This window comes from Lontra canadensis, unplaced genomic scaffold (genome assembly GCF_010015895.1).
Source record: "Lontra canadensis isolate GAN:19392208 unplaced genomic scaffold, GSC_riverotter_1.0 scaffold127, whole genome shotgun sequence".
Classification (NCBI taxonomy): domain Eukaryota; kingdom Metazoa; phylum Chordata; class Mammalia; order Carnivora; family Mustelidae; genus Lontra; species Lontra canadensis.
In genome coordinates, this window is record NW_022631121.1 from 3,426,522 (window position 1) to 3,440,075 (window position 13,554).

Below are 13,554 nucleotides of genomic sequence, written 5' to 3' on the forward strand. Positions count from 1 at the left end.
CATAGTATTTCCATTATAGCAGTGAATTAACATTAGAAAACGCATTCCAAATGGAAATCACTATCATAGCAAAGAAAAAAAAAAGAGGGGAAAAGGATGGGACTATGTGCAAGGGTAAAGAAAAAGCTTTTGACAAAATAAATAAATAACACTTGCTGATGATAATAAGTTTTGGCAAGTTTGCATTACAAAAGAATTTCCATGCTTCCTTTGGCACCAAATACAGTAAAATTGGAATGATACAGAGAAGACTAGCATGGCCCCTGTGCAAGGATGACATGCAAATTTTGTTCCATATTGGAAAAAAAATAAAAAGAGAGAGAGAGAGAGAAAGAAAGAAAGAAAGAAAGAAGAATTTCCATTTTCTAAAATCTATAATGAATATACTAAATGGGAACTACTGCAAATATATCTAATAGGTTTGACAAGAAAACAAAGACATATGATATCAAATCCACTGTCTACAACTGGATGAAAATACATACACAGTACACAACTATTAGACAAGAATATGAATACCAAAGTAAATAAAAGGAAAGAATAATGAAAAGAAAGAGGTAAAAATGGTGGCAACATGATATCTTAATTAAGAAGTTCCAAGTAATTGGTACAGAAATTATTAAGACACATAAACAGCTTCAGAAAAATGTATAAAAAAATCAACACAGCAAATTAAGGAATCTGACAAAACAAAATCACTAACAAATTACAACATGTAATGGAAGATATATTACTGAAAACAATAATATCCAAGATATACTTAATACAAAACCAAAAAGACATCTACAGTTTCTTTAGGAGATAACTACAAAAACATACTGATAGGCAAACACAAATCAAAACCACAATAAGATACTACCTTACATCAGTCAGAATGGCTAAAATTAACAACACAGGAAACAACAGATAGTGGTGAGGATGCAGAGAAAGGAGAATCCTCTTACACTGTTGGTGGGAATGCAAACAGATGCAAACACTCTGGAAAATAGTATGGCAGTTCCTCAAAGAGTTAAAAAAAGAACTACCCTACAACGTGACATTTATCCAAAGGGTACAAGAATATTGATTTGAAGGGCCAGCAACATCCACAATAGCCAAAATATGGAAAGAGCCCAGATGTCCACCAACAGACAAATGGGTAAAGAAGTGGTGGTATATATATATACAATGGAATATTACTCAGGCATCAGAATGTAATCTTGCCACTCGCAATGATGTGACTGGAACTAGAGTGCATTATGCTAAGTGAAATATGTTAGTCAGAGAAACACGAATACCCTATGATTTCACTCATATGTGGAATTCAAGAAACAAAACAGATGAACACAGGGGAAGGGAAGAAAAAATAAAAGAAGATGAAAACAGACAGCGAGACAAACCATGAGAGGATCTTTATACAGGACGCAAACTGATGGTTGTTGGAGGGGAGGTGGGTAGGGGAATGGGCATTAAGAAAGTCACATGATGGAATGAGCACTGGGTGTTATATGCAACTGATGAATCACTAAACTCTACCTCTGACACTAATAATACATTGTATGCTAAACTGAATTTAAATAAAAAAAATTTTTAAACTTACTGAAAGGGACACCTGGGTGGTACAGTCGGTTAAGCATCTGTCTTTGGCTCAGGTCAGGATCCCAGGATCTTGGGATCGAGGCCTTCATCCGGCTCCCTGCTCAGAGAGAAGACTGCTTCTCCCTCTCCCACTCGCCCTGCTTGTGTTCCTTCTCTCGCTGTGTCTCTGTAAAATAAATAAATAAAAACTTTAAAAAAATGTATGGGTTGTTTGTAGCACTGTGACTCTGCAAGCTGTGCTAATAACCAATTGAAAATTTGCCACTGAAAGTGGACTGGGCTTCATTAACATCTCAATAGAACAAAAGGTACAAGGTACAAACTATTTAGACTAGCAAGTATCACAATAATTGTACAAAGGATGGAAATTCATTCCAGAATCTTGGAGCAATGAGAATGATGTCAACTAAAAAAAGCCCCAGGAAGGTGGTCAGGTTAAGGAGCACCCCACTTTCCCATGGGATTTCTAAGGGCCTTGATGGGGGTATGGGGAGGTATGAAGTGAGAAAAGGAAGGAACTCCGGACCTGCTAACTCTCTGCAAGTTCCCTGAATGAAACCTGAAGGGTTCATCCACCCAGAAAAGGGATCCCACAGGATTCTTACCCTATGACAGTCATGTCTGGGAAGCCTCAGGCAGGAGCTGTGTGATGAGGTGTACCTTGAATTCCTATCAGAAGGCTCACAGATTTGAAGTCTTCGGTGTGAAGAGTTGGCCTTAGGTCAGCTGACTGGAGGAGCCAAGGACCTTTTAGGAGTGTAGTGAGACACTGAGCGAGTAATGAGGTATGCACCCCCCACATAAGTGGGGCCCAAGAGTCCCACATGTGGAGGGCTCCAACAATGCAGCTAAGCTCAGGCACCCAAATACTTCCTAATGGAGGTAGGGAACAGAATGAGACCCTTCCTTGGTCTGAGAACAACAGGCGGAGAAGAATCAGTGAAAGCCCCTGTGTGAGCGCTGTGAGACTCCTCCCCCTACAATCCAGCACACCACACACTACCTCCATCACTCCCTACCCCGCCCAAAGAGCTCCGCCCAAAGAGCCCCACCCACAGAGACCGCCCTCACCCTCCAGGGTCCTCCTCCTGGGGGCCCAGACCCACATGACCGGAAGTGGACCTCCTGGCCCTCAAGAACTTCCTCCGGACCACGCCGTGGGTAGTGAGGCCTTGTCGGACAGCTCCTGCCTAGGGTGAGCCCAAACTGGGGACCTGTATACTGTTAAGGGTCGATGTGCGAGGAGTCCTGGGTTACAACTTTGGGGACACACCTTCGACAAACCCCCAGCCCCAACTCCCCCAGAAGAAGAGGTGCAACAGGCCCTGCCCGCTCCACCCCTGCTCTCGGGGCTCGGAGGCCCCAACATGGCGGTTAAGCCCCAGGTCCCTTCACTTACCTCGCGGGGTCTCGGGGATTGCAGGCCTTGGCCCGGGACTGCCAGACTCTGGCTCAGCTCAGCACAGGCAGATAGCCCCAGGCCTACTGGTGGGAAGGAGATGGCCTTTGTGACGACTGGGGGGAATCCATACCCCAGAACAGAGGCCACGTGGAGTCTCCGCTCCTGGCCTTGGCCGTGGCCTGGGAGGGTCTGGGCTGGTCTAAAGACTGAGGTGCTGCCTCACTTTGTGCTCCAGAAACTCGGGGAGGTAGAGGCCCAGGTCTAGGGGGCTGGCTGCCGGTCAGCAGAGGGAGGATTTCCAGGTCGGGCCGGCACTCAGGGTGCTAATGAGTCTCCAGCTCCTGCCGCCATTACCATGAGTGGCCAGAAGTGGGGCAAGGGAGGACCCGGAGTGAGGACTGCGGGAACCAGGAACAATAGGGCCTGTCCTCTCCTGTCGATCCTTAACATTCCAAGAAAGGGACGTCCGGCTGAGACATCCCATCATTTCTCCCATCAGGTCTCAGGCAGGTTTCAGCTTTAATCTGCAGGGGCAGCCTACGGTCAGAGGAAGGGAGGGTCCCAGGTCCTACACGGAGTCCGAGTGGGGGTTCTGCGTCATTCCGAGGACCCCACGGACTCAGGGCAGAGAAGCCCTCCCATCAGTGGTCAGCACTAGGTGCCCCTGACTTCAGCGGTGGGCTGAAGGCTCCCTCCTTCCCTCCTTGAGGGTACCATGGAAGATCCCAGGGTCGCCTTCAGAGCAGGGGAGGGGGGTGGGGGCCCAGGTCTTCCCAACACTTAACAGGCGAAGTGTCCACCCTACATGGACACTGGGGTCTTCACTGTCAGGAACACTGCCGTCACCCTGGTAACACCCCGGCAGGGCTGGCTGGCTGGGGCCCAAGGCTCACACCACCTTCCTCCTCAGGGCCCAGGCTGACCAGGGTAATGGGAGCCCTGTGCGGTCCTAGAGCAGTGCCCTGAGGGACCCTGCAGGGGCGGCCGTGGGCAAAGCCAAGGTGGGATCTCTCCACTGAAGGGACTCCCCTCACCTCACTGTCCCCCCTCTCCAGGTGCCTTCGCTGCCTGCCAGCCCTGCCCAGTGTCACCATGCCTCGGCGCCAGAAGAACAAGGCCCGTGCCCGGGAGAAACGCTGCGGTGGGGCTCAGGGTGTCGGGGGTGCTCCTGCTGCTGTAGCAGCAGCAGCAACAGCAGAGGAGCCCCCCCGCGCTCCTCCGGGCTCCCCGGAGGAGGCGGGTCCATCTTCACCACCCGAAGGTGGCCCCGCCCCTGGGTCTCCTGGCGCAGGGTCTCCTGGCGCAGGGTCCCCAGGCCTGCCAGGCGACCAGGGCGCCGAGAACCCGGCCGCGGCTGCTGCCCCGGCCGCCCCTCTGGCCATTCGCAAAACGCCCCTGATCCGCAAGGCCAGCATGCTGGTGCAGTTCCTGCTGGAGAAGCACAGCTCCGGGGAGCCCCTGATGCGCGTGGCGCTGCTGAAGATCATCGGCAGGAAGTACCGCGAGCACTTCCCCGAGATCTTCAGGCTCACCTCCCAGCGCATGGAGCTGGTCTTCGGGCTGGAGGTCCGGGAGGCCGACGACCGCGGCCAGTCCTACACGCTGGTCAGCAAGCTGGCCCAACCCGGCGAGGGCACCCTGGGCGGCGGCAGCAAGGGGCTGCCCAAGTCCGGCCTCCTGATGGCGCTCCTGGGCGTGATCTTCATGAAGGGCAACCGCGCCAGCGAGGAGGAGGTCTGGGAGTTCCTCAACGTGCTGGGCGTGCAGGAGGGCAAGAGGCACCTGGTCTTCGGTGAGCCGCGCAAGCTCATCACCCGAGACCTGGTGCGCCAGGGCTACCTGGAGTACCGCCCGGTGCCCGCCAGCGACCCTCTGCGCCACGAGTTCCTGTGGGGCCCGAAGGCCCGCGCGGAGACCAGCAAGATGCAGGTGCTGCAGGTCCTGGCCAAGATCAACGACACGGTGCCCAGCTCTTACCCCCAGCTGTACGAGGAGGCTCTGCTAGACGAGGAGGAGCGCGTGGGGGCCAGACCCCAGGCCAGGGGGTCTGCCGCGAAGGGGGCCCGTAGCAGGCGCCGCGTCTAGTCAGGCAGTCTGGGCGGCTGCTTTTCCCCGGGGTGGAAGAGGGCACCTTCCCAGTAGTGCAGAGCCCTAGGGATCGGAGGGAAAAAAAGCATAGATGTTCCTCCTGTTTGTTCTAAACTGTTAGCTTCTACAAACATATATAGTTATACTTATTTAGGTGTTCTCAAATGTTTTTTTCTTGTAATAGGTCATTTAGCTCTAGAATATAAACTTAAGAATGGCATGGATCTCATTTATTGCTGTCTCACAAGGGAGAGTTATAGGTTTGGTATATGAAAAAGAAAGTCACAAACCATCTATACTATATTTACGATCCAAAAGCAGATAACAAGGAGCATTGATTTTTTTTTCCTGTTGCACATAAGTAATCTGTAGGTCTATTTTTTCTTTAAGTGTTCAAATGTTGTTCATTTTAATTGAATATTTTGCATCTGAATCTAAGTTTATTAATGCCATAGATAACACATTTATTACTATTCAGGTTTCAAAGTAAGAGATTTGTTTTTGTAAACAAGCTGAAAAACCTATAGTATTTTCTTCTTGCTACAGAGCAAGGTAACATGTTACTGGAATTGGGTTTTTCATGGGAATGTGAAAGAACATCATAAGAAAATACTTGGGATCAAAAATTGGTGACAAATAAGTAACCATTCTCTTTGTCTTTACTTTTAAAGTTAAATAATATATACCTGGATATGCATAGCTAATTCAAAAAGTGTGAGACATTATCAAATAAATTAAACTTCTGGCTCATTCCCTTCTTTCTTCTAGCATTAATTGATTACCTGCTCTTTTGAAAACTCCCTAAAAGCACCGGGATTGTTAAGAAAAATAAGACTGGACCACGGCACATAGAATTGTAGACTTTAGCAGTAGTCAGCATATAATGAGGATGGTAAGATACATTCTAAGAAATAAATAAATGACAAGTTTAAAAAGAGGTGCACAGGGGAGGTCCTAGATGAGAACAGTATGGTATAAATTACCTCATCAAGGCTGTGCTGGCCTGGGTAAAGTGCCAGTCCCTTGAGGGAGAGGTCTTTCCAAGCCAGGCTGTGCAGTTGGCTAGATGTGGCTGTGGGAGCGCCTGGCAGGGCGGGGACCAGGTCCTCAGTCAGTTTTTCCACATTGAGAGACTAGGCCTAGAATGGAAAAGATTTTCACAGTTACTTTGGGATTGTGACAAAACCACTGACAGTCCCTGGCTGGGGCCGGAATGGAAGGGGTCCTGTATGCTTGCTCCAGTGCAGGTAACCCAGTGCACAAATGTGTTCTAGGCATAGAGTGTCCGGAGAGTTTCTGAGTAATCAGAGTAATACTCCATTGAAGTGAGATTCCAAGAAGCCCCTGGACTTTACCACTTATCACGGGATAAGTAAAAGCTCTTACTCCATTAAAAGGGCATTTTAACTAAGTTTTTTTGAGTATAATTTGTCAAACCCTTAAGGGAGGGACCAAATTTTAGTGGCGATAAAATGAATGAAAATAGGGGGTGGTTTGGATGGAAATGGACCCAGGAGAGAAGTTGTTGATCCTTGGCACAAATAGCAACTTATAGTTGCATCCAACTGGAGAAGACATCCCCAAACCCATATTAAACAATAGATGCTTTGATGGGCAAATACTATTGAGTTTTATTTGTCCAGGAGCATTTCGTGGATTTAGATTTCTATATTGTTTGGAGTTGCATATTATCTAATTCAAGCTGGAAATAAAATTCTGTGAGGAAACAATGTCACCCTCTGGGGTCAAAATCATCTTAGTAATAACTGCCATTCGTTAAAAGTACCAAACTTAGGGGTGCCTAGGTGACTGACTTGGTTAAGCAGCTGATTTCAGTTCAGGTTATGATCTCAGGGCCTTGGGATGAAGCCCTGAGCCCGGCTTCACGCTCAGCGGGGAGTTTGCTTGTCCCTCTCCTTCTCCCTCTGACCTTCCCCCTGCTCGTAATCTCTCTTTCAAATAAATAAAATCTTAATAAATAAATAAAAACACTGAACTTTGCTCAACACTGTGCCAGGTGGGTTAAACACATCAAATGTAGGTCTGTTGTGTTACCTGGTAAACATTATTGGACTCACTTTTCAGCTGAAGAACTTAGAATATTCTCAAATTTAAGGCGGGAAAGTAACTGCTGGCCTAGACCCTGGCTCTGGATTCCTCTAGAGCCCACATTGTCACTCCTCCCAGGGTGAGGCACACCTGTGTCGCTTATTTCATTTTTCAGCTCAGTATTCAAAATGTATTTTAGGTGTTAAAAAGCACAACTTCATACCCAAAATACAGTTCTGGAATACACAGCCCAAGGAACAAGCAATAAGAATACCAAAATCAGGGTGCAGTATGAATAAAGAAAGAGACAGTATTCAGTGACAATTACATTATCAACAAAGGAAATGTCAGTAAACCTCAAAAGATCAGGGACTCACAGTATCATGTGGCTGAGCCCCTTCATTGTGGAAAGTAAATCTTTTAGAAGTGAAATTATGGAAGGGGCTAAGACTGTGATGAGAAGGAAGATAGCAGCTTGCTTTCTGTGAGAGCACACCACCAATCATGGGCCCCTACCCTTCCCAGCTTCTTCATCTCACATCACCATGGGAATCAACCCATTCACTGCTAGCTTTGCAGTAGGGAGACTAAGCAAGTGTTTGGAAGGATGAGGTATTTCCCAGGAAGCCTTTCAAAGAAGAGACAGAAGTCAATATGAAAATTCTGAAGAATGAGGACTAAGGAGGCAAACACCCCATAATAACTAGAATCACGGGAAGACTGGCGGGTGACCCCCTTGGCAGAGCTGCCAAGATAAGCATTCCCTCACTTATTTTGGGGTCCTCAGGGCCAAGAGAGCTTTGGTCCACATGGGTGATCTTAGGCTGAAAGAGAGTGGAAACCCAGGGCCTGCTAGGAGTCAAGGTAAGGATCCTAAGAGAAGACTAGCGGCAAACCCCCAGCTGGGTCAGAGAGGGCCCCATGAAGCCTGAATCCTGATACCACACCTGGAAAGGAACAGGCAGGAGTAACTTGTGCAGGCCCTGTGTTTCCACTTTCTTTTAGCTTAAGATCACCCATGTAAACCAAAGCTCTTGTGGCCCTGAGAAACCCTAAACAAGTGAGGGCATGCTTATCTTGGCAGCTCTGCCTTGGCTTCCTAGGTCTGAGAGGGGTCGCCGGCCTGTCTACCTATGATGCTAGTTACTATGGGGCTCCCATGGTTTAAGGTAAGAGACCTCAGACAAGCAAAGGAAAGAGTCTCAGGTCCTACCAGTAATGAAGAGGAGGATTCTGAGTGAGAACTTAGGGAACCCTTTTGTCTGAGACCTGAGAGAATCACATAGAACCCTGTCTTTGCTAGAAGCCCTTGGATACCTGAGCATTGTTGACATAATGTGACATATTCACTTCCTCCTGTGGTGTCACAGGGGGATGGGAGACTTAGTCTAAGGGGTGTGGCTTAAGCAGCAACAGTGGAAAGATTTCACAGGCCAAAGTGAATACCCTGAGGACTAAAGGAGCCACACGCCCCTAACAGTAGGAGAACGAAAGCATTAGTTTCTTACAAGTGTCCAGCTTCAGGACACCAAGGACAGGTATGACCAGATAAAGAGGTCCTCACTTTCTTCTAGGGGTCATAGGGTGGTAAAGACCTTGATATGAGGGACAGGTCTAAGGGTAAGGGAGGGAGGAACTCCAGGCCATGTAAAGGTTCAGGGATCAAAGCAAGGACCAAGGGACTACCTACCACTGAACAGAGAGAGTGACCAAGAATCTGGCTGCACCCCTGGCTTCAGCCCTAAGAACTAGTGCTAGGTTATCAAGTCAAAAATCCCCCAACACTTATTTCTATCAGATTTACAGGGACTGAAATCCTTAGATTGAAGGTACAGTTACCATTCAATGAAAGGGGTGGAGTTGCCAGGCCCTACACAGACCCAAAGTAAGGACCCTTAATGAGGATTGAGGACCACAAAGAGGCCAGGATAGAAAATTCCCCACTGAACATTCAGACCTAGACAGGAATTATAAGCTGGAAACCACTTTCACTTCCTTATTGTGGGTGCCAGGGATGCTTGTGACGTCAGCCTCAGGAGAACAGAGGAAAAAACCCCATGACCTGCCACTAGTTGAATGCGTGTCTTCCGTAAGAGACTCCTCAACCACGAGACCGGCAGCCCCTACTGTCACCCCAGCATGCCTGAGGCAGGTCTGGCAGGAAGCAGCATAAACCTCACTCTACTTTCTTTCACAGGTTTCCCAACAGACTGGCTGATTAGGGAACGGGAGCCCTGTGGGTTTTTAGAGAAGTGCCCTCGAGGAAAACCACAAATGTAGCCTTCCTTATATACCACCAGCCAGGGTGGTGTTTTCATGCTGAAGGTGGGCACATCCCGTTAAACTTTGTCTTCCTTCAGTGGGCCCTCATTGCCTGCTCAAACTCCTGACCACTGTCCGTGATCATACTCATTATGCCTCGGAGTCAGAAGAGTAAGCACTGCACTCGTGAGAAACACCACCAGTCTCACAGTAACTCCCAGAATCACAAGGGAGTTCAGGCCCCTGTAGCAATGGAAGAGCCCCCCACCTCCTCTTCTCCTGTTTTGGAGGGTAATACCCCAAATCTATCAGCTACAGAGTCAACTAGCACTTCCCAGGAGTCTTGGGGTGGCCCATCTACCACCATTACCTCTTCAGATATTTCTGGTACAAGATCTGATGAGGGTAAGGACAGCCAACATAAGGAGCACCTATGTTTCCCTAAGGTCTCACCTTCTACTAAGAGTTCATGCATTGATATTCTAACTATGAAGGTGGGTTTGCTGGAACAGTTTCTTCTGTACAAATATAAAATGAAACAGCCCATTGTGAAGGAAGACATGATGAAGATTATTGGCCAAAATTACAAAAACCAATATCCTGAGATCCTTAAGAGAGCCTCTGAACGCATTGAGGTTGTCTTTGCGGTCGAATTGAAAGAAGTTGACTCAACCAGACACTCCTATGACCTGGTCAGCAAAGTGAAACTCCCTAACAATGGGAGGGTGCGTGCTGGCAGGGGGTTACCCAAGACCGGTCTCCTGATGACAGTCCTGGGTGTGATCTTCATGAAGGGCAACTGTGCTGCTGAGGAAGACATCTGGAAATTCCTGGGTATGATGCGAGTATTTGCTGGGAGGAAGCATTTCATCTATGGTGAGCCCAGAAAGCTCATCACCAAAGACTTGGTGAGACTACGGTACCTGGAATACCGCCAAGTACTGAACAGTGAACCTCCACGCTACGAGTTCCTGTGGGGTCCAAAAGCTCAAGCTGAAACCAGCAAGATGAAAGTCCTGGAATATTTGGCCAAGGTCAATGATACAGTTCCCAATGTCTTCTCATCAAGATATAAAGAAGCTTTGAGAGATGAGGAAGCAAGAGCCCGAGCCAGACCTACCACAATAGCCAGTGTGCATCACAGGGGCACATCCAGCAGTTTCTCCCACTCCTATTGAAATCTGAGGTTTTAAAAAAATCATCTAAATAAGAAAATATGACATCATAGTAGGGGTTTTCAGGGAAATGTGAAAGAATCCCACAGTAAATTTACTGTGATAATGGAATATAAAAAAATGATACAACATCAACTTTGGTGCTCTTTATGCCTTCAGTCTTTTGTTTCATAAAATTAAAGGATTTACACTTCAATATCCTTAGTTTGTTAAAGAATTTAGGGGACATTACTTCACAACAAGTCAGACCTCATATTCTCTTATTCCCCAAATGTCTACTGAGTAACCTGCTTTCTGGAAGGTCCCATGCTAGGAATGGGAACGCTAAGATAAAGACCTAGCCTTTCCCATAGAACTTTAGAGACTAGTAGCTATGATCGTAAGGAAGATACTGAGATACCCTCTATGTCTTATAAGAAAGTTAAAAAAAAGAAAAATAAGATGAGAAGGGACGTGTCCTAGGGCAGATAAGTGTGTATATTCCCTGAAACAAGGCAGTTTAAGTTTGGGGATCTTTCAGGTCAATCTATGCGATGTAATTTAAAATTAAACTACATGATGGACTAGACTGAGGGTGTGGGAATGGTGATCAGAGGCTATACCGTAAGATGATGCATCTCAGAGATGAGAGAAAAAAAAATCTCTAAACGGAAAACTACACTGTGCTCTAAGGTCTGAAATTAAGGTTCAATATTATGGGTTCCTTGACATTTAGTGAAACCAACAGGGCCTCAAATTGCCTAAATGGAAGGTCCCCTCCAGACTGTACACTTGCAGATAAGGTCCACTATCAAACAACCATCTTCATCAAGGGGACAAGGGGCATACCTTGCTTATTCCTAAGTAGCAGATCTCTGTTCCCTTCCAGCTTGCAGAATTATTCAAAGAAGCTGATTACATGGTACCATGGGAAATAAGGTCACCTCAACCTTTTGACACCAAACATTGCCTCCCACAGATGTGCTCATTCATTGTGTACCTCAGTGACCCTCACATTTTACTATGTAGCACATTGTGCCCTTCTCCCCTAGCCAAGTGAGTACACATGATTAATAACCAGTTGTCTGTCTCATCTTTGCAGTGTCAGGTGGTGCATGTTTGAAGTCCACATAACCATAGAGTGGAAGTTCCTTCCTCACCTCATGGGGTAAAAAAGAGGCCATTAAAACAAACTCTGATAAATTACTTTGGCATTGTAGATAATCCAAAAAGAAATCTCTACCTGGGGCAGTGTATTAACCTGTTAGGAATGCCCTAAGATAATAACACATACTGGGTGGTTTAAAATCAAATTTATTTTCTCATAGTTCTGAAGGCTGGAAGTCCAATGTCAAGGAGCTGGCAAGATTGGTTTCCTCTAAGGCTCCTCTCCTTGGTTCCCATATGGCCACCCACTTTATTTGGTTGTCCTTTTTCGTGTAAGAATCTCTGATGTCTCTTTTGGGCCCTAGTCTTTTTTTAATAAGGACACTAATCAGAGTGGGTTATGGCCCACCCTAATGGCCTAAATTTAATTTAACCATCTCTTCTATGACTTCATCTCGAATTATAGTCACATTCTGAGGTATGCAGCCGGAGGGGGTTGGTGTCATGGCATCAATATACACTTTTTGGGGACACAATTCAGCTCCAAAAAAAACAAGAATCAAAGGTGTCTTTGTTACTATCTCAATAAAGAAGAATATAGTTTACAAATAGGTGTTCTAAATACAATGACTCCAGGGTGTTTCAAGAGAAAAGGATGAACTCCCTTGAGGTGACACCCCCAGAAGGCCCTGTATTAACACTTATTTGCTTTAAACTGGTGAAATCAGGAGTACCTAAGTGGCTCAGTGGGTTAAGCCTCTGCCTTCAGCTCAGGTCATGATCTCAGGGTCCTGGGATCAAGTCCCACATCAGGCTGTCTGCTTGGCAGGGAGCCTGCTTCCCCTCTCTCTTTGCCTGTCTCTCTGCCTACTTGTGATCTCTCTCTCTCTCTCTGTGTCAAATAAATAAAAATCTTAAAAAAAAAAAAAGAAACTGGTGAAGTCAGAGTCCACTGAATTAAAAGAGCATTTTAATTAGAATATCTTGGTTATATTTTGGCAAATTCTAAGAGAAGGTTAGATTTTGGTGGGGAGGAAACAAATGAAAATAGAGGTGATTTGAATGGAAGGACAACTGGGAAGAATGTAAAGAGTAGGTCCCTGACAAAATGCAAGGAGTTTTAAGTTGTATCCAGGTGGGAAAAGAAAGGCCACACACCAAAATTCAATAATAAACACTCTAATAGGGAAGAGATACTTAATTTTACTTGCTAAAGTGAATTTTTGGCTGATTTGATGTTCTTTTGTCTTTTGCCAGTCATCTTGACAGATGCTTTATAAACAGTACCTACATTCCTACAGTCTTACAATATAGTTTACCAAACTCAGCTGGCACATGAAGAACTGCAAATATTCTCATATTCACAAGGTGTTAAGTGTCAGAACTAGACTATACCTCTAGTGTGAATTCATCCAGGGCATACAGTGGGTTACCACTCCCATCCTGAAGCAGACCTTATGAAACTTTATTCACTTTTCTTGTCACTACTTCGAAATATATCTCAGGGAAAAAAAAAAAAAAAGAATATATGGCCGGAGCAGTAAGAATACCAAAATAAATGAGAAGTACGAATAATGAAAGGAAGGATATAATATCTCCAAACAATGCATAGTGTTGCTTAACTTCAAAAAATGGCAGTCTCATGAAACTGTCTGGCTCAGCCTGGTTCCTATGGCAAGTATTTTATAACAGAAGCTACCTAAGACGACAAGTCTGGGTAGTAGAGAGAAGGAATGGATCAGTGTAGTTTTTTACTCTGATATTTTGCAGCCCAAGCTAAGTCTCTTAATTGTTTTTACCTTCCCCATCTCCTATCAGTCCTGGGACGCAGACTCATCCTCTTTAAGATTTGCATGAGGGAGATCACTCAAAAGTTTGCAGGGATGTGGCATTGCTCTGAAAGCCTTTCATTAA

At 46.1% G+C, this 13,554-nt stretch overlaps 2 protein-coding genes and 1 pseudogene across 2 annotated transcripts; all 3 read left to right on the forward strand.

Annotated features, from left to right (window-relative positions):
* The first annotated feature begins 201 nt into the window (after window positions 1-201).
* On the forward strand, window positions 202-302 carry LOC116857878 (annotated as a pseudogene).
* Window positions 303-4,072: 3,770 nt separating this feature from the next.
* LOC116857858 (melanoma-associated antigen B4-like) lies at window positions 4,073-5,409 on the forward strand. The gene has a single exon (XM_032842316.1). The coding sequence runs from the start codon at window positions 4,073-4,075 to the stop codon at window positions 5,063-5,065; it is 993 nt and encodes a 330-aa protein (XP_032698207.1). The 3' UTR covers window positions 5,066-5,409.
* Window positions 5,410-9,500: 4,091 nt separating this feature from the next.
* On the forward strand, window positions 9,501-10,673 carry LOC116857851 (melanoma-associated antigen B5-like). The gene has a single exon (XM_032842309.1). The coding sequence runs from the start codon at window positions 9,532-9,534 to the stop codon at window positions 10,555-10,557; it is 1,026 nt and encodes a 341-aa protein (XP_032698200.1). The 5' UTR covers window positions 9,501-9,531; the 3' UTR covers window positions 10,558-10,673.
* Window positions 10,674-13,554: the final 2,881 nt, after the last annotated feature.